The 23,933-nt window shown below is 45.7% G+C and overlaps 1 protein-coding gene across 5 annotated transcripts in view; it reads left to right on the top strand.

Moving 5' to 3' along the window:
* The window catches only part of LOC139583719 (serine/threonine-protein phosphatase 2A 55 kDa regulatory subunit B beta isoform-like), a 123,028-nt gene that overhangs the window by 86,404 nt on the left and 12,691 nt on the right, over window positions 1-23,933 (top strand). For 3 of the 5 annotated variants that reach the window (XM_071415142.1, XM_071415105.1, XM_071415114.1), the window contains exons 2-4: window positions 19,802-19,899; window positions 22,863-23,028; window positions 23,654-23,766. Coding sequence is in view for 4 of the 5 variants with exons in the window: in XM_071415105.1 (XP_071271206.1) it covers window positions 19,802-19,899; window positions 22,863-23,028; window positions 23,654-23,766 (377 nt within the window). In the remaining variant the exon portion in view is untranslated. Of the gene's footprint in view, window positions 1-1,030; window positions 1,062-16,643; window positions 16,836-19,801; window positions 19,900-22,862; window positions 23,029-23,653; window positions 23,767-23,933 lie in introns of those variants that run through there. The other 2 variants (XM_071415132.1, XM_071415123.1) reach the window with 2 other exon arrangements.

Raw genomic sequence — 23,933 nt, 5'->3', positions numbered from 1 at the left:
ACTGAACTGGGGTTGGGGGCACTGAACTGGGGTTGGGGGCACTGAACTGGGGTTGGGGGCACTGAGCTGGGGTTGGGGCCACTGAGCTGGGGTTGGGGGAGTGCCTGTTATTGACTGGGCTGCAGTAAGCTGCCTGTGCCAAGCCAAACAGCCCCTGGCCACTCTCCCCGATTTATTTATGAAAATAAATATTCCAGCAGCCCCGGGGGCCACATTCATTATTCCTAAAGAAAATCCTCAGCTCATTCTGGCCCCGGTACAGTGTAAGGGGAGGCGGGGGGGGGACGACAGTTTGTGTGATTTAGATAGTCAAGCCGCAGTTTTTATTGTCTGCATTAGCATAGGATCCGTCTATTTTGTGACAAAAGAGCATTTGCATGGGCATGAGGGTGGAGTGATAGGTTTCGGGGCATATTCTAATGACCACCTGCCTCTGGCCTTTCACACAACAACACCAGGAGGTGGCTGCATGAAATCTCTGATGATATTTTAAGATCAGCCTTTGGACCTGAATTTTATTGAAATCGTTGGGAGGATGTAGATTAAATTATGTAGGCCTAGTTATGGTCTCGAATTGCTGATCTTCAAATGGAATTGGGCTGGGAATGAACACATGCCCTGAGCCAACCTCTATACACACCTAATGAGAGGCACTGAACAGAACAGACAGAAACGCACACTGCAGGGGTCCTCTGTTAATGGCCGTGATGGGTGTGTGTGCGTGCATGCGGGCAAATGACCAAACTGGCCTCAGGTCCTACCTTGAAAGCAGACCCTGTCATGTGATGATGTCATGCTCTGAGGGAGCTGCTGGTGTTCGTGGTGAGATGACAGAGCAGTGTGTGATCCAGCCAATCAGAGAGACACAGTGTGTGCCAGTCGTCACCTCAGGACCAGGCCTCCTCAGATATCTCTCTCTCTCTCTCTCTAGCTTCTGTGATCTGGTCATGGACTTGGGGCAACGCTTTAGGTGCAGTGCAATCTGCTCTCCTGCAGATGACTCCATGTTTCCTGATGAGCCAGTGCCACATAAACCATTCTGACCATGTCAGTGAGGCTCGGTATGTTATGATGTATTAGTTTGTTGTTATCGGGTGAGGGGTGGGGGGGGGGGGGGAGGTGGCGGGGGGGGCACGATTTTGAACAGTGAGCAGATTGCTGCAAATAGATTTTTCAGAGGGATTTATGGCTGTGTGTGGACGCCAGGGGCACAACATAGGATTATCAGGCCTGTCTAAGCCACTTAGTGCTGTGGGTCAACTTAGCCTTCCAGCATGTAGGGAAGGAAGGATGGGAAACTCCCCAATGACCCCAATGCCCTAGACCCTTCCGTTAGGAAACATTCCAGCGGACTTCTAAGAACAGCTGATTGAGTAGATTTACCGCCGTGTTTCACTTGGAAAAGATACACGACCGATGTGTCAAGACTGCAATGTTGATTTGGTTTATTTTAATACGTGTATGTTGTTGACACTGTGATTACTTTGCTCGTACGTTGAGGTGCTCCGTTGCGTGGCTATTTGCATCGTTGCATTTCTTTGAATCTAGACTTTAAGGTGAGACCAGTGCAGTGAGTTCACAGTGTGTTTGTTTCACAGGAAATGGGGGCCATTCCTGATAGGTGCAGTTTATCCTGAAGTCAATCCTTTAGACACGTAATTCAGCAGCACAGACTCAGCCTGCTAATCTCTGGCCCCACGCAGGTGTTGTTTAGCAATGCATTAAAGCCAGCAAGCTGCTGCGTCTCTGTCTCTGTCTCTGTCTCTCTCTCTCTCTCTCTCGCTCTGTCTCTCTCTCTCTCTCGCTCTGTCTCTCTCTCTCGCTCTGTCTCTCTCTCTCTCTCGCTCTGTCTCTCTCTCTCTCTCGCTCTGTCTCTGTCTCTCTCTCTCTCGCTCTGCCTCTCTCTCTCGCTCTCTCTGTCTCTATCTCTCTCTCTGCCTTGCTCTGCCTCTGTCTCTCTTGCTCTGCCTCTCTCTCTCTCGCTCTGCCTCTCTCTCTCTCGCTCTCTCTCTCTCTCTCTGTCTCTCTCTCTCTCTCTCTCTCTCGCTCTGTCTCTCTCTCTCTCTCTCTCGCTCTGCCTCTCTCTCTCTCTCTCGGTCTCTATCTCTCTCTCTCTGACTCGCTCTGCCTCTGTCTCTCTCACTCTGCCTCTCTCGCTCTCTCTGTCTCTCTCTCTTCCTCTTTCTCTGATACTACCTGGAACTCCGCTTATACAACTGTTTCTGGGCAGAGCTACAGATGTTTGTGGGTCCATCCCAACCATGTAACACAAGAACTTCACAGCATGTAGTCTGTCTGAGCTCTGGTACTGGACAGTGTAGGGTTAGGACCTGTCTCGAGTCTGCTCTCTGTCTATGTTACTTACTGTTCTCTTGAGAGCTTGTTAACTACTCACTAGCCTGTCTGGTTCTTGACTAAAGCTGATTGTACGGTCAGTGTTTATTTGTTTCCTCGTTATACAAGCATAGGTACATAGGTATGCTCCCTGCTTACTCTTGCCCAATGTACACAACACATAGGCCCACATTAGCATTGTTTTGGATCACAAACAAACAATGCAATCTCTGAGAAAGGGAACAATGCAAAATGTGTTATACAGTGGCCGGGGGTGTCAGGCACATTGTTTACTGATGCTTGTTTAGTCCTGGTTGGTAATACCTTTGTCACAGAGAGGACACAGTGCCTCTGTGCCCTCCAGCACATTGAGATGAAACATTTGACTCCTGGTTTTAATAATAATTTTAAAAAACTCATCCTTCTCCAGTGTCGGCCCTGCTGCCCTCTGCACCTCAATCTCAGTGTCCTACGTCTGAATCGACCGCTATCTGCATCTTCTCTATTCTAATTTTAGCCTTTCGTCTGGGGCTGATATGTGCGTTGGAGGTAGACTCCGGGATCCAATCTCCATTGCAATCAGCACTAGGCTGCAGGAGCGAGGGCGCCCCACCACGGCACCTCCGATACTCATTCCACGGCACGGGTTGAATATTATAGGTGAGCGTGTGTGTGTGTCCAGATGTGTAGATGTGCGTGAAATGGATGGATGGGGAGCAGTGATAAACTCAGCTCTTGTCCCCTTCCACAGTGTCGCGCTGACATTATTACACAAGATGGATTTGTGTTATCAGGGCGGCTGGGCTCTCATGCAGCACCTCGACCCCTGACCCCCAGCGTTTGAAAGCCCCACTGGCTTTGTGATTTATTCTCTCTCTCTCTCTCTCTCCATCTGACTCGACGGCCAGCCTCATCGAGCCTGTGTTATAGAGAGAATCGAAATCCCGAGCCTTACAGAACAGACAAGCCTTTGTGCTGAGTTGATTAAGTCAGAGTGCCACGTAGTCAGGTGTTCAAACCTGACCAGTGATCCAAGCATCACTGAGATGTCCGGATGAAGGCCTGTTCAGAACAGGACTCCTCACTCCTCTCGGTCCAGTCTCTTATCAACACAGTTTTGTCTATTTTCTCCACTATTTCTGAGATATACTTTCCAATTAAATATCAACGTGGAGCGTCAGCCTTTGGAGAACTATGACATCGCTCATGTTCGATACAGGCGACCAGATTTTAGTCTGGAAGGTTCCGTGCCGTTGTCTGTACGCGGTATGCAGACGACCTGTCTGGTGCTTTCTTATTGTGCTAGTGTGTGTTTTTTTTTGTCCTCTGTCTGTCAGGGTATGATCAGAGAACAAAGCAGCAGAGCCTCTCTCTGTTCAGAGCAGCTACAGTAATGAGGTCTCCCTTTCTGAACACACACGCCCTTCTAATGGGTTAATCATGGAAAAATGGAATCCGCCTTTGAAGTCACACTCTGTCTGACAAGATATCACCCATCAATTCACACTGGTGCCCGAGTCCGATTGACTGACGCACGCACGCACCCACGCACGCACCCACGCACGCACCCACCCACCCACGCACGCACGCACCCACGCACGCACGCACGCACGCACGCACGCACGCACGCACGCACGCACGCACGCACGCACGCACGCACGCACGCACGCACGCACGCACGCACGCACGCACACACACACACACACACACACACACACACACACACACACACACACACACACACACACACACACACACACACACACACACACACACACACACACACACACACACACACACACACACACACACACACAGGGAGCAAGAGAAATGTATTCTGATCTTCTGTTTGAACAGACGGTGAATGTGAAAAATGCTCACAGCAATACATGTATGGAGCATACACACCACACCATGTATACTGATTGAAAACCAATTTCAAATTTGATTTCATATCTATTGTTCTTATTTTACTTCACAGGACGAACGGTGGGTGTATTCTGTGTTTGGCTACACCCTGTCCACTATGAAGAAGCACGATAGAGCTTGGTTGTTATTAAAAGAAGATAACACTTCACCCTCTGGCGCATCATTCCCTCTGAATCTTTCATCTTTGTTGGTGGAATTCTCCCACCATGTTCTCGTCTGATGATAAGGAAAGAAAACGCTGGGAAAAGGAGTCTGAAAATTGGATACTCCTGGGGCCTAATTAGGTCAGCATGTTTCTCATCTCGGAGAGATGATTTGGAATTCTGTTTCCATGTGGATTGTGAATATGATTTAGATGTAATTATTCCTGCCCCTGTACCCCCCCCCCCCCCCCCCTCCCCTCCGCCGGCTCTGCTCTGCTTTGTGTTCTCCAATACGCCTCTTCATCATGGCGCCTGATCAATGCATTGAGCATGGTGCTCTGTTCTGACGCACTAGGTGTGTGTGTGTATGGCAGTGTGGTGTCTAGGTTGGTGTGTGTGCTTGTTTTTATCTTTGTCTGTAGGACAGTGTGTTCTAACACCACTGAGGTAATACATCTGTGACCAAGTGGGTCATACGCTCTCGCTGCCACCTCCTCTTATAAATCAGACTGGAGAAATATTCTATGTTATCTGTGCTAAAAGCATGGTGTGCATGGTGTGCTAGGTACAATCTGATATACTCATATTCTGTTCCATTGAAGCAAGGGAGTAATGGTGCTGAGAGACCAACCACTAAGTGTCCATACAGACATAGAGAGGAGCTGGGGATGAAGAGCCAGGACCAAATGTCTCAGGACAAGCTGAAAGAACCCCCTTTAGCTCGGGACACAATAGTTCCCCTATGCGATGGCTGCAAGGCTGCGACACAGCTTGGGCCCATGTCTTTCTGTCTGTCTGCCAAGTGTTACCATTGTTAGCTTAGGGCCATGACATGAGCCATGAGTTCTCCTGGTTACTGGACAAACACATCAGTGTGTGTGTGTGTGTGTGTGTGTGTGTGTGTGTGTGTGTGTGTGTGTGTGTGTGTGTGTGTGTGTGTGTGTGTGTGTGTGTGTGTGTGTGTGTGTGTGTGTGTGTGTGTGTGTGTGTGTGTGTGTGTGTGTTATAGTGCCTACTAAATGGCACCCTATTCCCTATATCTATACTGCAATAGGGCTCAAATCAAGTCTAATTTTATTTGTCACATGCGCCGAATACAACAAGTATAAACCTTACCGTGAAATGCTTACTTATTATATTTAATAAATAAACTAAAGTAAAAAATGTAAATAAAAAAGTAACACAATAAAATAACAATAACGAGGCTATATTCAGGGGGTACCTGTACCGAGTCAATGTGCGTGGTACAGTTTAGTCGAGGTAATTTGTACATGTAGGTTGGGGTAAAGTGACTATGCATAGATAATAAACAGTGAATAGCAGCAGTGTAAAAACAAGGGGGGATGTCAATGCAAATAGTCCAGGTGGCCATTTGATGAATTGTTCAGCAGTCTTATAGCTTGGGGGTAGAAGCTGTTAAGATGCCTTTTGGACCTAGACACTGCCTAGTATATAGGTCCTGGATGTCAGGAAGCTTGGCCCGTGATTTACTGGGCTGTGTTCACTACCCTCTGTAGCGCCTTACGGTCAGATGCCGAGCAGTTGCCATACCAGGCGGTGATGCAACTGGTCAGGATGCTCTCGATGGTGCAACTGTATAACACTTTGAGGATCTGGGGACCTATGCCAAATCTTTTCAGTCTCCTGAGGGGGAAAAGGCGTACTCGCGCCCTCTTCACTATTTTCTTGGTGTGTTTAGACCATGATAGTTTTTTGGTGATGTGGACACCAAGGAACTTTAATCTATCGACCCGCTCCACTACAGCCCCGTCGATGTGAATGGGGGCCCTCATTTTCCTGTAGTCCACAATCATCTCCTTTGTCTTGCTCACGTTGAGGGAGAGGTTGTTGTCCTAGTACCACACTGTCGGGCTTTGACCTCCTCCCAATAGGCTGTCTCATTGTTGTCGGTGATCAGGCCTACCACTGTTGTGTCGTCAGAAAACTTAATGATGGTGTTGGAGTCGTGCTTGGCCACGCAGTAGTGGGTGAACAGGGAGTACAGGAGGGGCCTAAGCACGCACCCTTGAGGGGAACCCGTGTTGAGGATAAGCGTGGCAGATGTGTTGTTGACTACCCTTACCACCTGGGGGCAGCCCGTCAGAAAGTCCAGGATCCAGTTGCAGAGGGAAGTGTTTAGTCCCAGGGTCCTTAGCTTAATGATGAGCTTTGATTTAATAAAAAAAAAATGATTTTAATGGTGTTCAACACTATGGTGTTGAATACCAAGCTGTAGTCAATGAACAGCATTCTCACAGGTGTTCCTTTTGTCCAGGTAGGAAAGGGCAGAGTGGAGTGCGATTGAGATTGAGATACCAACGTGAGTGCTACGAGGCGGTAGTCATTTAGGCAGATTACCTTCGCTTTCTTGGGCACAGGGACTATGGTGGTCTGATTGAAATATGTAGATATTACAGACTCGGTTAGAGAGAGGTTGAAAATGTCAGTGAAGACATTTGCCAGTTGGTCCGCGCATGCTCTGAGTACATGTCCTGGTAATCCATCTGGCCCTGTGGCCTTGTGAATGTTAACCTTTTTAAAGGTCTTGTTCACATTGGCTACGGAGAGCGTGATCACACAGTCTTCCGGAACAGCTGGTGCTCTCATGCATGCTTCAGTGTTGCTTGCCTCGAAACGAGCATAAAAGACATTTAGCCCATCTGGTAGGCTCGTGTCACTGGGCAGCTCATGGCTGGGTTTCTCTTTGTAGTCCGTATTAGTTTGCAAGCCCTGCCACATCCGACGAGCGTCAGAGCCGGTGTAGTAGGATTCAATCTTAGTCCTGTATTGACGCTTTGCCTGTTTGATGGTTCGTCTGAGGGCATAACGGGATTTCTTATAAGCATCCGGATTAGTGTCCCACTCCTTGAAAGCAGCTGCTCTAGCATTTAGCTTGGTGCGGATGTTGCCTGTAATCCATGGCTTCTGGTTGGGATATGTACGTACAGTCACTGTGGGGACAACGTTGTCGATGCACTTATTGATGAAGCCGGTGACTGAGGTGGTATACTCTTCAATGCCATTGGATGAATCCCAGTCTGTGCTAGCAAAACAGTCCTGTAGCGTAGCATCCGCGTCATCTGACCACTTCCGTATTGAGCGAGTCACTGGTACTTCCTGCTTTAATTTTAGCTTGTAAGCAGGAATCAGGAGGATGGAATTATAGTCAGATTTGCCAAATGGATGGCGAGGGAGAGCTTTGTACGTGTCTCTGTGTGTGGAGTAAAGGTGGTCTAGAGTTCTTTTTTCTCTGGTTGCACATGTGACATACTGGTAGAAATGAGGTAAAACGTATTTAAGTTTGCCTGCATTAAAGTCCCCGGCCACTAGGAGCAGCGCTTCTGGATGAGTATTTTCTTCTTTGCTTATGGCCTTATGCGGTCTTAGTGCCAGCGTTGATTTGTGGCGGTAAATAGACGGCTACAAAAAATATAGATGAAAACTCTTGGTAGATAGTGTGGTCTACGGTTTATCATGAGGTACTCTACCTCAGGGGAGCAATACCTCGAGACTACCTAAGTATTAGACATCGTGCACCAGCTGTTATTGACAAATAGACACACACCCCTACCCCTCGTCTTACCGGACGTAGCTGTTCTGTCCTGCCGATGCACGGAAAACCCAGCCAACTGTATATTACTCGTGTTGTTGTTCAGTCACGACTCTGTGAAAAATAAGATATTACCGTTTTTAATGTCCCGTTGGTAGGATAGTCTCTAATGGAGCTCATCCAGTGATTGCATGCAAAATATCACAATTGGTTAGAAGCCCTAAAAACGGCAGCCATTCCCTCTGGCGCCATTATTTCTTTCTAATGTAGGGAATAGGGTGCCATTTGGGATGCAGAGTTATAGTGTGATGAAGAGAGATGTACATTACAGTATGTGGCCAACCTGTCAGCAGTATGGATGTTCTTAACATCAGAGACAGGACAGGATAGAGACAGACAGGATGTATAGAGACCGATTAGAAAGGGACAGAGACAGACAGGATAGAGACAGACAAGATAGAGACAGACAAGATAGAGACAGACAGGGCTAGCCAGAACAGGAGAGCCACTGACCGCTTACGCGTGGATAAACACTTTGTTCTCTCCTGTCTCATTAAGCCTATTGGATCCAACACAATTCACAAATGAGGCCCGTTATGTAACACACAAATAGGAAAGTTAACAAGGTCGTTCAGCTGTCAATCTGTTGTCTCATCAAGCTGTCTGATGATCATCTATAACACACCGAATCTAATTTTGGATTTCGAGCACTGCTGACAACATCTCATTCCACACTGCAGTATTTTCTATATGTATGTACTATATGTATGTGGAAGGGGAGGGGGAGTTTTAGTGTATATGATTATCAAGCAGCAGTGAAGATGCAGTGCGCTGTTGCCAGTTCAAAGCCTAAGAACAAAGTCCTCCCAGCCTATGCTCCTCATACAGCCCCTGCTAGTCTAGGAGGGGGTCGTCATGGAAACCTCCTCCAATTCCCCCAACACACACAGACAACATGGAGGTGCACTAGGGTAAAAAATATAACAACCCAGCCTTCTTTCTTTTTCACTCCCCCTCTTTTTTATCTCTCTCTCTTTCACTCTCCCTCCCTTGTGGAGCGATTTCAGTGCCAACAGAAATTGTATTGTAATTGTATAATTTTTTTATTTGTATTAGGATATTTGAATGTAATATTTTTTTTATGTTTAATTCACAAATTGAATCATTGAATTCATAAATTGAACTTGTATTTCATGATTTGAAACTGAACTGAATGAATATTGCATTACGAGTTAAAATACAATTTCAATTGAATTCAAATTCAATATTTGTATATTCAGCTTAAATACGGTAGATATTGCATTCATGGTCTGTGTATCAAGTTTACGAACCATCAATTCAAGTTCATCAAAGTTTAATATATTTCATTCCTCAGATGCATTCAGATTCAAAACCGGAGACCACGTTCCTGGTACTTTGCCAGCCAGGAAAGGTAGAGGAGAACAGATAGAATCAAACTCTCTCAGTGGTCAACAGAAGCTTCTGCTGGTTCCTGAAGCCAATGTGGCATGTTGAATTTATTTTCCTACTATGGATTTGGCTTTATTGTTTGAACCACTTTAGCTATAAGCTATTATGACCCCATTCCCAAAAGCTAAGACTCTCTGGAGCATTCATTTGCTTTCTGTTCCCATGTGTGATGATCACAGGCTCCGTTAGGAGTGTCACAAAAACCGCAATTTGGCCCCCATAAGAATATAGTTTCTATCTCCTAGCCAACTTTTCAGACTAGCCCTGTCATAGCCCTTCTAAGGATAGCCTTTCCACCCCCTATTTATTCTTGCTCTTGTGACTGACTGGGTTCGAACCAGGTCTCCTGAATGTCACAAGGCTGTTGGACCTCTTAGATTAGCACATAGGCATTAGTTCAGGAAGCTAACACAAGTCTTCAAGTCTCCAATAAGGTTCATCGAACCACCTCGGTTACATTTCACCCCCCTTGGACCTCATACTCGGAGATCACGGCACCAATATAACAGACTGGGTTCGAAATCAAGCCTACTGCACAACAACACTTTCTGTGGCAAACAGAAGCAGAAGAATCTGTGCACCTAATTTAATACACTTCACCCTCCTTTGACCTCCTCCTTGAAGAGACCCATCCAAGTCACAGGACCAATGTCTAGGCATTTAGCGCAACAGGCTAACACAGTCTTAACCCAGTCAGTCACATGTTAACTTTATAATTACTACCCTTGCCGGAGACATGAGACCAGAGGCCGACTGGGACCAAAAATCGGCCCTGGCATTTCAAACACACCAGCCCATTCTTATTTCAAGGCCCCTTCGCCGGCCCATTCTTTTCCTCCAGGCCCCCACAATGGCCCATTATTTCCCTTGAGGCCCCAACTATTACAATTTTGTGCAAAAAAACAAAACAGGTTTGACAGGCCCACTGGGCTAAAAATGGACCAGCCCATCTGGCATTTGCCCGAAATTCCACATGGCCAGTCCGCCCCTGCCTGATGTCTAACACTTGTCAAACTAGCACGTCTTCAGGTCTCAGGGTAGGTTCTCATCACATAAGCATTGATCACCTAAACTTGCTGGATCTTGAAGACTTGTATTAGTTTAGCAGATGGGGACCTGTGAAACTCACTCCTCAGCCTGAAGTGTCGCCCCTTGCGTAATTGAAGAAGGCCTTTTTTTAATAGCACGATGGGTCGGGATGCTTCAGGAGGGAGGTCATGTGTGTTTTTGAGGCAGAAGTCCTGAGTTCGAATCTCCATATGTGCTGAACCGCGGGGAAGCGGTACTCGCTAAGCAGGCAGCGTGGCGTCCTTTACAATGGTGCAACTGGACTCGAATCTACAGCTGCACTGGTACAATCGCTGGGGTTGCTGTGGAGAGAGCTAAAGGGGTGAATGTCGCAGATGGGGATCTTTGAAACTCACTCATCAGCTAATGTTCCCTTTCTTTAGGCACTGAGCAAATGTCTGGTCTGCTGAGCGCAAACTTGAACGTTGTGAAAATGACGTGCATCTTCTGGCACGCGTTGACTGTGAACACTGAGGCTGTACCCGCTTTACGATACAGTTTTAACAGTAGACAACTACTGTGTCTATTTGATCATAATGTAGGCCTACCAGAGTGACCTACCATCAAAATCAATGGAGAAAATGCATCCCATAACATTTTAACATGGAAATAGCTGTTCTATCATTAAGCCTACAGTAGCAGCTAATGTGTGGTGTTCAATGTAGTCCTACATTCCGTGAGACTTTTGGAAAAAATATGCAGGGCTTGACATTAACTTGTTTATCCACTTGTCCTTCAGACAAGGAGGTGACTTGAAATGTGTTGTTTATGCAAGAAACCACTTTACAAAATAAAGTTAATTATTATTCTCATACCATTATTACAGAGAATCAGACAAATTATGCTATCTTCTGCATATTGGCTACTTAGCTTATTCAAGCCTGTCTCAAAATACAACACTGCCCCTTTAAGACAGAAAAAATTATCATTACCTGACTCGCTTTTCAATGATGGCTAGAAATGCACACGTTTTGTACTCTTGTAGGAAGCAACTATTCCCCCATTGCTGACTAGAAATTAGCTATAACTGGGCTAATAACTCACTTACTAGCGAAGAACATTAACAAATGTGCACACGTGGCTTAATGCAGCTCTCGCTTTGATCTCAAAACAAGCGCATCTACCACAGCCATGGGAAGTAAGGGTGCTGAGGTTGCTGGAGAACCCCCTGAAAAATCTGAATAAATATGTATTTTTTTGTTGTTGGAAAAAATATTTTTTCACAAAAGTAGTGCACTGGGGTTTTAATAGTCCTGTATAAGCCGGACCGATATAGCCGCGTCTGCAGTGCGGGCAAAAACTCCCCACCCCCCTGTTGACCAAACATCTATATTAGTGGCTAATATTGGCAATTCCCACAGTAAAGGGAAACGTTGATAGTGTTAACTAAAGGGGAAAACTAGAAGTTGAGTGAAGTTCAATCTCGTGCTTCTCTGTGCTGGCTGATATTTCTTTTGTGCGGCAGTCCCGGGGGACCTGCGTGCCAGCGCATAGCTTACAGGGAACATTGCTCATCAGCCTGAAGTGTTGTTCCTTGCGCAATTGAAGAAGACCTTTTTTCAATAGAGCGGTGGGTTGGAATGCTTCAGGAGGGCAGTCCAATGTGTTTGCGAGGAAGAGGTCCTGAGTTTGAGTCTCGGTACGAGCTGAATCAGAAGGAAGCGGTACTCCTTAATCAAGCAGTGTGTCGTCCTTTACATTAACTTCCTGAACTTATCCCTATAGGCTTTAGCTAAGTGGACTAACAGTCTTGTGACATGCAGCAGACCTGGTTCAAACCCAGTCAGTCACAAGAGCAAGATTAAATTGGGGGTGGAAAGGCTATCCTTAGAAGTCTTTTACAATGGTTTTTGTTTACCCCAGTGAGCTTTGGATTCTATGACAAGGCATTTCAACTACAGTTGAAGTTGGAAGTTTACATACACTTAGGTTGGAGTCATTAACACTTGTTTTTCAACCACTCCCCAAATGTCTTGTTAACAGACTTTAGTTTTGGCAAGTCGGTTAGGACATCTACCTTGTGCATGACACAAGTCATTTTTCCAACAATTGTTTACAGACAGATTATTTCACATATAATTCACTGTATCACAATTCCAGTGGGTAGGAAGTTTACATACTGTGCCTTTAAACAGCTTGAAAAAATTCCAGACAATTATGTCATGGCTTTAGAAGCTTCTGATAGGCTAATTGACATAATTTGAGTCAATTGGAGGTGTACCTGTGGATGTATTTCAAGGCCTACCTTCAAACTCAGTGCCTCTTTGCATGACATCATGGGAAAATCTGAAGAAATCAGCCAAGACCCCAGAAAAAAAATTGTAGACCTCCACAAGTCTGGTTCATCCTTGGGAGCAATTTCCAAACACCTGAAGGTACCACGTTCATCTGTACAAACAATAGTACGCAAGTATAAACACCATGGGACCACACAGCCGTCATACTGCTCAGGAAGGAGACGCGTTCTGTCTCCTAGAGATGAACGTACTTTGGTGCGAAAAGTACAAATCAATCCCAGAACAACAGCAAAGGAAATTGTGATGATGCTGGAGGCCATAAAAAAGCCATACTACGGTTTGCAACTGCATATGGGGACAAATATCGTACTTTTTGGAGAAATGTCCTCTGGTCTGATGAAACAAAATTAGAACTGTTTGGCCATAATGCCTATCGTTATGTTTGGAGGAAAACGGGGAGGCTTGCAAGCTGAAGAGCACCATCCCAACCGTGAAACACGGGGTTGGCAGCATCATGTTGTGGGGGTGCTTTGCTACAGGAGGGACTGGTGCACTTCACAAAATAGATGGCATCATGAGGGAGGAAAATGATGTGGATATATTGAAGCAACATCTCAAGACATCAGTCAGGAAGTTTAAAGCTTGGTCGCAAATGGGTCTTCCAAATGGACAATGACCCCAAGCATACTTCCAAAGTTGTGGCAAAATGGCTTAAAGACAACAAAGTCAAGGTATTGGAGTGGCCATCACAAAGCCCTGACCTCAATCCTACAGAAAATTTGTGGGCAGAACTGAAAAAGCGTTTGCGAGCAAGGAGGCCTACAAACCTGACTCAGTTACACCAGCTCTATCAGGAGGAATGGGCCAAAATTCACCCAACTTATTGTGGGAAGCTTGTGGAAGGCTACCCGAAACGTTTGACCCAAGTTAAACAATTTAAAGGCAATGCTGGCAAATACTATTTGAGTGTATGTAAAACTTCTGACCCACTGGGAACGTGATGAAATAAATAAAAGCTGATATAAATCATTCTCTCTACTATTATTCTGACATTTCACATTGGTGAAATGGGGTGCTGTTCCGCATTAGCATATTTGGGTCTCCAAATTAAACTGCCTCGTGCTAAATTCTTGATCGTACAATATGCATATTATTGTTATTATTGGATAGAAAACACCTTCTAGTTTCTATAGAAGTTGGAATTTTGTCTCTGAGTGGTACAGAACAATATCTACAGCACTTTTCATGACAGGGGTCAGATTTCAGAAATTTTTACCCCTGATCTGGAGTCTGTTTTTAAGGCGACAGTGAATGCTATGAAGAAACCGACACTGCCTACGTCTTCCTCTGGGTGTCTGTACGTCATCACGTTTTGAATGGAGTCTATTGCACAATCCCAGCCATTATAAAACCACAAAATGTATAGGGACCGCCCTTTCTCGTCGCGCGCCTGAAGCGTGAAGGACATCGGACTTGCCTCATTCCAAATCCTTGTCTAACCAGCAATATTTCTCCGGTCATGTTTTCAGTCGTTATAGTTGTTAAAAACATCATAATGTAGTTAATTTGAACCGTTTTATAGCAATTTATATCCGTTTAGTGCGATTTTGAGGAATTTCTTTGTTGTGCACTCTGAAACTTTGGACACGTTTTGGGGTCCCGTTCGATCGTTAGTGGATATTTCGAAGGACAGAGGACATCTATCAACCAAAAGACGTTTATAACATAGAAAGGATACATTGCCCAAGAATATGATGGAAGAACAGCTCAAAGTAAGCAATATTTAATATGATAAATCGTTGTTCTGTCGAAATATTTTAAACGCATATTTCGCCATTTTGTTTGGTATAGCTTCACTTGGCGAACCCTGTATTGAAAAGTAAGGATAATTTTAAAAATGTAAATCAGCGGTTGCATTAAGAACTAATTTGTCTTTCGATTCCTGTCAACCCTGTATTTTTTAGTCAAGTATATGATTAGCTTTCGATTAAACTAGATCACTCTGAAAGCTGACGTTCCTCATTTTGAGGCTTGAGTTGTGACTATTTCCATTGTATAACCACGGTTTTGTATGGCTAAATATGCACCTTTTCGAACAAACTGTATATGTATGTTGTAAAATGATGTTACAGGAGTGTCATCGGAAGAATTCTGAGAAGGTTAGTGAAAAAATTAATATATTTTGGCGGTGATTACGTTATAGCGCTCTTTGGCTGGAATCGATGCTCTGGTAACGTTTGCACATGTGGTATGCTAACTTATCGATTTATTGTGTTTTCGCTGAAAAACGCTTAGAAAATCTGAAATATGGTCTGAAATCACAAGAACTGGGTCTTTCCATTGCTATGCTTTGTCTATTTTTATGAAATGTTTTATGATGAGTAAATTGGTCATACACGTTGCTCTATCTAGTAATTCTAGTCGATTTGTGATGGTCGGTGCAATTGTAAACTGTGATTTCTACCTGAAATATGCACTTTTTTCTAACAAAAACTATCCTATACCATGAATATGTTATCAGACTGTCATCTGATGTTTTTTTTTTATAGGTTATTGGCTATCAATATCTTAGTTGAGCCGAATTGGTGATAGCACCTGAAGGAGTAAGAAACTGATGGAGTTAGAATAGTGGTGTATTTTGCTAACGTGTTTAGCTAATAGATTTACATATTTTGTCTTCCCTGTAAAACATTTTAAAAATCTGAAATGGTGGCTTTATTCACAAGATCTGTATCTTTCATCTGGTGTCTTGGACTTGTGATTTAATGATATTTAGATGCTACTATCTACTTGTGAAGCTATGCTAGCTATGCTAATCAGTGTGTGGGGGGGGTGGGGGGTGATCCCGGACCCGGGGTAGAGGCTCGTGAAAGGTTAAAATAAAGTGGTGATCCTAACTGACCTAAGACAGGGAATTTTTACTAGGATTAAATGTCAGGAATTGTGAAAAACTGAGTTTAAATGTATTTGGCTGACGTGTATGTAAACTTCTGACTTCAACTGTATATTCTTATGTGGGGGACATTTTGTGACACTCCCTTCTAACGCAGCATGTGATCATCATAGAGTGAAACACCCACGTCCAGGCTCCAGAGAGTCTTAGCTTTCAGGAATGGGCTCATAGTAGCTCATAGCCAAAACGGTTCAAATGTTAGGGCCAAATGGGCCGAATTAGGGCCGAATTGTTTTCAGAAACCGCCAGAAGTTTCTGTTTACCACAGTGAGCTTTGGATTCTATCAGTTCTCTTCCACTTTTCCTGGCTGGCAAAGTACCAGGATGTTGTCTCTGGTTTTGAATCTGAATTTAGAGAACTGAATTGGAAAACTGAATCTGAATGCGTCTGAGAAGTTGAATATATGAAACTTTGATAAGCTTGAAATTATAGTTTGTTAACTTGATGCACAGACAATTAATGCAATATCTATCATATTGAAAATGAATATATAAATATTGAGCTTGAATATTAAATTAAATGGAAATTAAATGTTAAAGCCGACTGTAATATCCATTCAATTCAGTTTCAAATCAGGAAATACAAGTTCAGTTTACAAGTTCAGCATTACAATTTCAAAAAGATTTAATTCAAATTCAAAATGATGGAATTCAAATAAAATGTATGTTGGCACTGAAATTGCTCCATACTCCCTTCCCTGTTTCTCTCTCTCTCTCGCTCTCTCTCTCTTTTAATCACACAAAAAACCCACATCTATCTCTTTTCCTTTCATTCCATCTCTTTCTCGTTCTATCCCTCTCTATTTCTGACATGCTTCTCCTGGGAACAAAATATAATTATTTAAAAGCCTGGTCTTGTTTGTTTGCTTGGTTTAATGTTAATTATTCAAATCCGGACCGAGCGTTGTCGGTAAAAGCACTCTGTTCGCGAGTGTGTGGGAGTGTGTATGTGTGCGAGGGACTCATCTCTTCAGGTCTGAAGAGAGTTTCGAACAATACAAATATACCTGCGAATGAGAGAGCAAGCCACAGCCCACCTGGCAGAGCATGCACCCGTATCTCTGAGAGGATTGCATAGCAACAGTGTACCCAGGCACAGCCTCTAAAACAGATGCATCTGCTAGAGGAAGACCAGGGAAGATGTGTCAAAGGTAGGAATCAATCGACCACAATCTGCTTGAGGGGAAAACTCATGATCGACTCCTTTGTTTTTCAGATGAAAACAAACTATTTCCATTCTAGGCATGCCAGTTGAATTCTCTTAACCTCACACTGCTAGAATCAGCTCGAGATAGATATTCTACTTGATACATCTCAGTTCTGGATGTCCTGAGCTCAATCAATGTTTGGTGCGTTCAGTCGACAGGTCATGTGAGGTAGCCAGGTGTGTCATATAATTTGTGTTGTGTGTGACGTGGGCAGAACGGAACCTACAGGGTTAGATAAGGAGACCGAGACGGAGAGGATACTCGCCTGCCTTGGATAGACTGTGTGTTTGGGCTGAGGATAGTTATGCATAATAGACACACAGATCCTCCATTTAGAAGCAAATCCCCTCCGCTGGCAGGGCAGGGCAGGGCAGAGCTTACTGCTGCAGCATACATAAACACCCAGCGCACATAGACAGCAATACAGGCTCTTTGTCTTCTTCGAGGTTGCCAAATTGTACGGTCGAGTCAAGAGCGGGGCGTGGAGTATGAGACCCTTGAGAGGCTGTTAATGCGTACAGTGAGCTGTATTGGCGCTGCGGTGGCACTGATACGGCAGGCTGTTTACACAGACAGACAGAGGGGAGAGCATTCGTTCCCTAAGTTCCATGGTGGTGTCGCAGTTCTTCAACGCTCCCTAGTGAGGGGTCGCTTTAATTAAACATCCCCGATTGCCCTACTTTCCTCTGTGGCTGTGTGGGTTAGATAGTCCTCATCACACCGCAAGACAGCCAACAATGGCAGCTTCCTTTGCCATTTCTCTAAGCCCCTGGAATGCAGACGGGTTATCTGGATTGGCGCACCACCTACAGTGATGCTGCTAAGTGAGACGTTTGTGTTGTCCTAGGTGTAGTTTGTGTATGTTTCTCAGAGTAACAGTAATTCTGTACCATCGTCTACGGTTGGATGCCTGGCCACCCTGTTGGGGTCTGTTAAGACAGACATTGGTCTTCCATCTCTATATATGAACATGAGTGTGAGCATCTATCTACCATCTTTGATATTGTGGGAAGAGGGTGTGGGGGTGGCTCTTTTGTAATGCAATTTCACTGTCAACCACAGAATGGAGTGTTCCGAGTGTGCGACGGATGGACCAGAAATGTCATTTGTATCTGATCTGATATGATTGAGTTGTGGAGACACATTGCGGAGGCTTCCCTGCCACAGAGAGAAGCAGCAGGCTGTAATTCTCCAGGTCCACCATACCGTGTTATTGTAGAGATCTGGCGTGTGTGTCGGGGAGATGTGTGAGAGGGTTTTGCATATGAATGGGGTGGTGACAGACAGTGTGGGGGCAAGGGGCAGGGGGGTGCTACTGATGGAGCTAGCCTAGCGAGGGGGCTGTAGCATTGTGAGTGGCCCAGGCTGTTGTTGTAGTGGTGGCCCAGGCCTTTCATCAGCCCTGAGATGAGCTAGTGGCACACATAATTGATCCGATCCATGGACACGCTATCTGAGCAGGCCTTTCTGCCTCGGAGAGAGCAGGCCTTCAAAGACTTGAGGAGCACATCAACTGCAGGGGCGTGAAAATAGACCGCTTGAATGCATTTAAGAATCAAGGTTACGTTTTTTAACTCTGCCTCTTGACCCGCCTACACTAGACAGTATATACAAAAGTATGTGGACACCCCTTCAAATTAGTGGATTCGGCAATTTCAGTCACACCCATTGCTGACAGGTGTATAAAATCAAGCACACAGCCATGCAATTTCCATAGACAAACATTGGCAGTAGAATGGCCTTACTGAAGAAATCCGTGACTTTCAACGTGGCACCGTCATAGGATGCCACGTTTCCAACATATCAGTTTGTGAAATTTCTGCCCTGCTAGAGCTGCCGGTCAACTCTGTGCTGTTATTGTGAAGTGGAAATGTCTAGGAGCAACAATGGCTCAGCCGCGAAGTGGTAGGCCTCACAAGCTTACAGAACGGGACCGCTGAAGCTCATAGCACGTAAAAATCGTCTGTCCTCGGATGCAACACTCACTACCGAGTTCCAAACTGCCTCTGGAAGCAAGGTCAGCACAAGAACTGTTCGTCAGGAGCTTCATGAAATGGGTTTCCATGGCCGAGCAGCCGCACACAAGCCCAAGATCACCATGCGCAACTTCAAGCGTCGGCTTGAGTGGCGCAAAGCTCGACATTGGACTCTAGAGCAGTGGAAACGTGTTCTCTGGAGTGATGAATCATGCTTCACCATCTGGCAGTCCAACAGACGAATCTGGGCTGTTTTTCATGGTTCAGGCTAGGCCCCTTAGTTACAGTGAAGGGAAATCTTAACGCTACAGCTTACAATGACATTCTAGACAATTCTGTGCTTCCAAATTTGTAGCAACAGTTTGCGGAATCCTGTTTCAGCATGACAATGCCCCGTGCACAAAGCACGGTCCATACAGAAATAGTTTGTTGAGATCAGTGTGGAAGAACTTGACTAGCCTGCACAGAGCTCTGACCTCAACCCCAATCAAACACCTTTGGGATGAATTGGAAAGCCGACTGCAAGCCACGCCTAATCGCCCAACATCAGTGCCCAACCTCACTAATGCTCTTGTTGCTGAATGGAAGCAAGTCCCTGCAGCAATGTTCCAATATCTAGTGGAAAGCCTTCCCAGAAGAGTGGAGGCTGTTATAGCAGCAAAGGTGGGACCAACTCCATATTAATGCCCATGATTTTGGAATGAGATGTTTGACGAGCAGGTGTCCATATACTTTTGGTGATGTAGTGCATTTCAAGCCATTCACCAATTTAATTTCACATAGCTGGGTCTTGAAAATAGATTTTACGGTTATCAATGAGGTGAAGAAAACAGAACGTGACTCATTCAGGCATACAGTCGGTGGGTAATGTACTGTATCAATGTATTGAGTATCTCAGTGAGGTAACGTTTCTCTGTGTGTCTTATCTTCCAGCTGACATCATATCCACGGTTGAGTTCAACCCAACTGGAGAGCTGCTGGCAACGGGGGACAAGGGAGGGAGAGTAGTGGTGTTCCAGAGAGAACAGGAGGTAAGACCGGCACAAACCCCCATTCTCATGTCTCTCACATCCTGGCACTCTGTTTTACTATGTCACTAACCATTTGACATCTAGCTCATAAACCTGCATCGAATGAACCCATATTGAACCTTGAATGAAATAACATCACATCGGCACATGCATTACCATTCATAAACGTCCTATTTTCAGGACCCTGTCTCTCAAAGATAATTCGTAGGAATACAAATAACTTCACAGATCTTCATTGTAAAGGGTTTAAACACTGTTTCCCATGCTTGTTCAATGAACCATAAACAATTAATGAACATGCACCTGTGGAACGGTCGTTAAGACACTAACAGCTTACAGACGGTAGGCAATTAAGGTCACAGTTATGAAAATGTAGGACACTAAAGAGGCCTTTCTACTGACTCTGAAAAACACCAAAATTAAGATACCATGGGTCCCTGCTCATCTGCGTGAATGTGCCTTAGGCATGCTGCAAGGAGGCATGAGGACTGCAGATGTGGCCAGAGCAATAAATTGCAATGTCCGTACTGTGAGACGCCTAAGACAGCACTACAGGGAGACAGGACGGACAGCTGATCGTCCTCGCAGTGGCAGACCACGTGTAACAACACCTGCACAGGATTGGTACATCTGAACATCACACCTGTGGGACAGGTACAGTATGGTAACAACAACTGCTCGAGTTACACCAGGAACGCACAATCCCTCCATCAGTGCTCAGACTGTCCGCAATAGGCTGAGAGTGGCTGGACTGAGGGCTCGTAGGCCTGTTGTAAGGCAGGTCCTCACCAGACGTCACCGGCAACAACGTCGCCTATGGGCACAAACCCTGTCACTGGACCAGACAGGACTGGCAAAAAGTGCTCTTCACTGACGAGTCGCGGTTTTGTCTCACCTGGGATGATGGTCGGATTCGCGTTTATAGTCGAAGGAATGAGCGTTACACCGAGGCTTGTACTCTGGAGCGGGATTGATTTGGAGGTGGAGGGTCCGTCATGGTCTGGGGCGGTGTGTCACAGCATCATCGGACTGAGCTTGTTGTCATTGCAGGCAATCTCAACGCTGTGCGTTACAGGGAAGACATCCTCCTCCCTCATGTGGTACCCTTCCTACAGGCTCATCCTGACATGACCCTCCAGCATGACAATGCCACCAGCCATACTGCTCGTTCTGTGCGTGATTTCCTGCAAGACAGGAATGTCAGTGTTCTGCCATGGCCAGCGAAGAGCCCGGATCTCAATCCTATTGAGCACGTCTGGGACCTGTTGGATCGGAGGGTGAGGACTAGGGCCATTCCCCCCAGAAATGCCCGGGAACTTGTAGGTGCCTTGGTGGATGAGTGGGGTAACATCTCACAGCAAGAACTGGCACATCTGGTGCAGTCCATGAGGAGGGGATGCACTGCAGTACTTAATGCAGCTGGTGGCCACGCCAGATACTGACTGTTACTTTAGATTTTGACCCCCCCCCCTTTGTTCAGGGACACACTATTCCATTTCTGTTAGTCACATGTCTGTGGAACTTGTTCAGTTTGTGTCTCAGTTGTTGAATCATTTTATGTTCATACAAATATTTACACATGTTAAGTTTGCTCAAAGTAAACGCAGTTGACAGTGAGAGGACGTTTCTTTTTTTGCTCAGTTTAGATGTTGGTTGGATCTGGAAGAAACAGTGCCAGCGTGTTACAGTAAAGGTTCGCACGCATCGCACCGAATGTTGATCTAGCGTTCGTCTGCTGATCGTTCCGCGCACTGTGTTTCAGGGACCACCCACTGTTGACATCTGACTGTCTTCACCCGATTCTACATGTAAAATTGGTGTACACTCGGTTCGCAAATGATGCCTGACACTCTGTTCAGAGATGCTAAGTACTCTCGGCGAGCAAACACTATTGCTGTGTCTGAGCTCTTACATTCGCTGGGTTACTGTGTAGTAGTAGTTGTAGTTGTAGCAGCAGTAGTAGCAGCAGTAGTACTAGTAGTGGAAGTGTTAAGGGTCTGTGAAATGTTTATTCAGTGGTTGTAGGAGGTATTATGGAAAGATTATGGGCCACTCGGGGAGGCCTACCGTCTCCTTTGGAAGCTGGATGAAAGGACTAGACAGCGTCTGAATCTTCTGTCTGGCTGTGAGAAAATATGAACGTCAGGCATGCATGAGTCCCCCCCCCCCCCCCCTCCTTTCTCCGCGTCTTTCCACCTTCCAGCTGATTTCAAGGCGCTCCATAGTATCCGCTAATCCTCACACCAGAGGCGCTTCCCCCCCCCCCCCCTCTTGCTTCCCCCCGTCTTCACCCCCGCAGAGGGCAAATCTGTTTCCATTAATACCCTCCCCTCTTGTTTGGTCATCTGATTTGGCTCTATTGATACTGAAGCTTCCTGAGGTGAAACCTGACCTGCCATGTTGGCTGAGCTGAGGCTGCTGGGCTGTTATTGAGCTATCTCGCTGGCCCTTACTACAGATCCTGACAGCCTTACAATAGATTTAACCCACTTTTGCCTGATTTCTCATAGTTCTACTCAACAAAAATACCTTATGGAGGCACAAGGTCTGTACTATGTCAGCAGTTCTGTCAACACGTATAATGCCGGAGAGGGATTTTGGTGACTGCTCAACATACTACAGTCCCCATGTTTTGTTTGTTCCTGGGTAGTTCCTGGGTAGTGTGCGTATGTATGCTTGATCTAGAAAGCAGAAACCAGGCCATCGACACATCTGCTGCTGTGAAAATCTTGGGTTGCTGTTTCCTTACATTTTGTCTATTCAATGCAAATAGGAATCCCTACTCTCAAATTGTGTTCAATGTACCCCTCCTCCGTATCCTCATCCCGCAATATCATTATCTTCATTTCATTGTCAAACTTCAAACACTGGCCTTTTTTTGTTTGCATGTCTGAATAGCTGAATAATCCCAGAACATCTGCCCATTCTTCCACAAACTCCCAACGTTGTCCTTGTTGTTTCAGAGTAAGAACCAGCCCCACAGGAGAGGGGAGTACAATGTTTACAGCACCTTCCAGAGCCACGAGCCTGAGTTTGACTACCTGAAGAGCCTGGAGATCGAGGAGAAGATCAACAAGATCCGCTGGCTGCCTCAACAGAACGCTGCCTACTTCCTCCTCTCCACCAATGGTAAGCCGCGCAGCCAGTTGTAGGGAAATCGCCATATTTTACTGCTCACTTGTCGATGTTAGTGTCTGCTAATGGTTCCATTACCTCCATTACATCACCTGTTGCATAACACAGCCTATTGATTTTAGCCAAGCAGCTGCTTTATGGAAAAGTCTTCGTGTTAAGTGCCACAAGAGGCAGGAAGTGGCTCTTCTCAAGTTACATATTCACATATTCATCAGTCACTCCATTGACCTTTACAATACTGCAGTGCCCCTCCTTTCACATTTCACTAAATGTATGAGACGGGGAACTTGCATCAGCAGACAGACTCCTATGAGGGCAGAGGACATCAGTGGAACAAGCTGGGCTGGCAACAGGAGGCTTTAATCAGGTTAATTGGAGGCTATTGATCTCAGCTGATATATCTGCTATCTATTTATGCCATGCCAACACTCCGCAGTGGCAAGCTTCCAATACTGTAGCAGCACAGCAGATCGAGCCGCACACCACTGTCGCCCTCCTCCCCGCCTCAGCGCAGCTAGCTATCTCCCCAAGCCAGATCAGCACAGTACACCTTTCGTTTAGCCTATCCCTCGTCTGTTGTTACTCATCCCTCTCTCCCCTCCTCTTCTCCGCCCTGCAGATAAAACAGTGAAGCTGTGGAAGATCAGTGAGCGGGACAAGAGACCGGAGGGCTACAACCTGAAGGACGAGGATGGGAGGATCCGAGACCCAGCCACCATCACCGCCCTGCGGGTAAGATGCCAACCCGTGCCCCACCACGGTGTCACCACAGCCTCCGGGCATCTCTGTGCCCACCCGCCCAGTGCTACACGCAGAGGTTGAACACTGATGTCATCCTTCCTCTGGCAACCTGTGTCATTATCGCTCCCTATGGCAGTCTAAGCCTCTATCTCTCCCCC

Source organism: Salvelinus alpinus, chromosome 1 (assembly GCF_045679555.1).
Source record: "Salvelinus alpinus chromosome 1, SLU_Salpinus.1, whole genome shotgun sequence".
NCBI classification, from domain to species: domain Eukaryota; kingdom Metazoa; phylum Chordata; class Actinopteri; order Salmoniformes; family Salmonidae; genus Salvelinus; species Salvelinus alpinus.
Note: the sequence above shows the minus strand (reverse complement) of the source record. Positions and strands in the feature narration are given on the sequence as shown.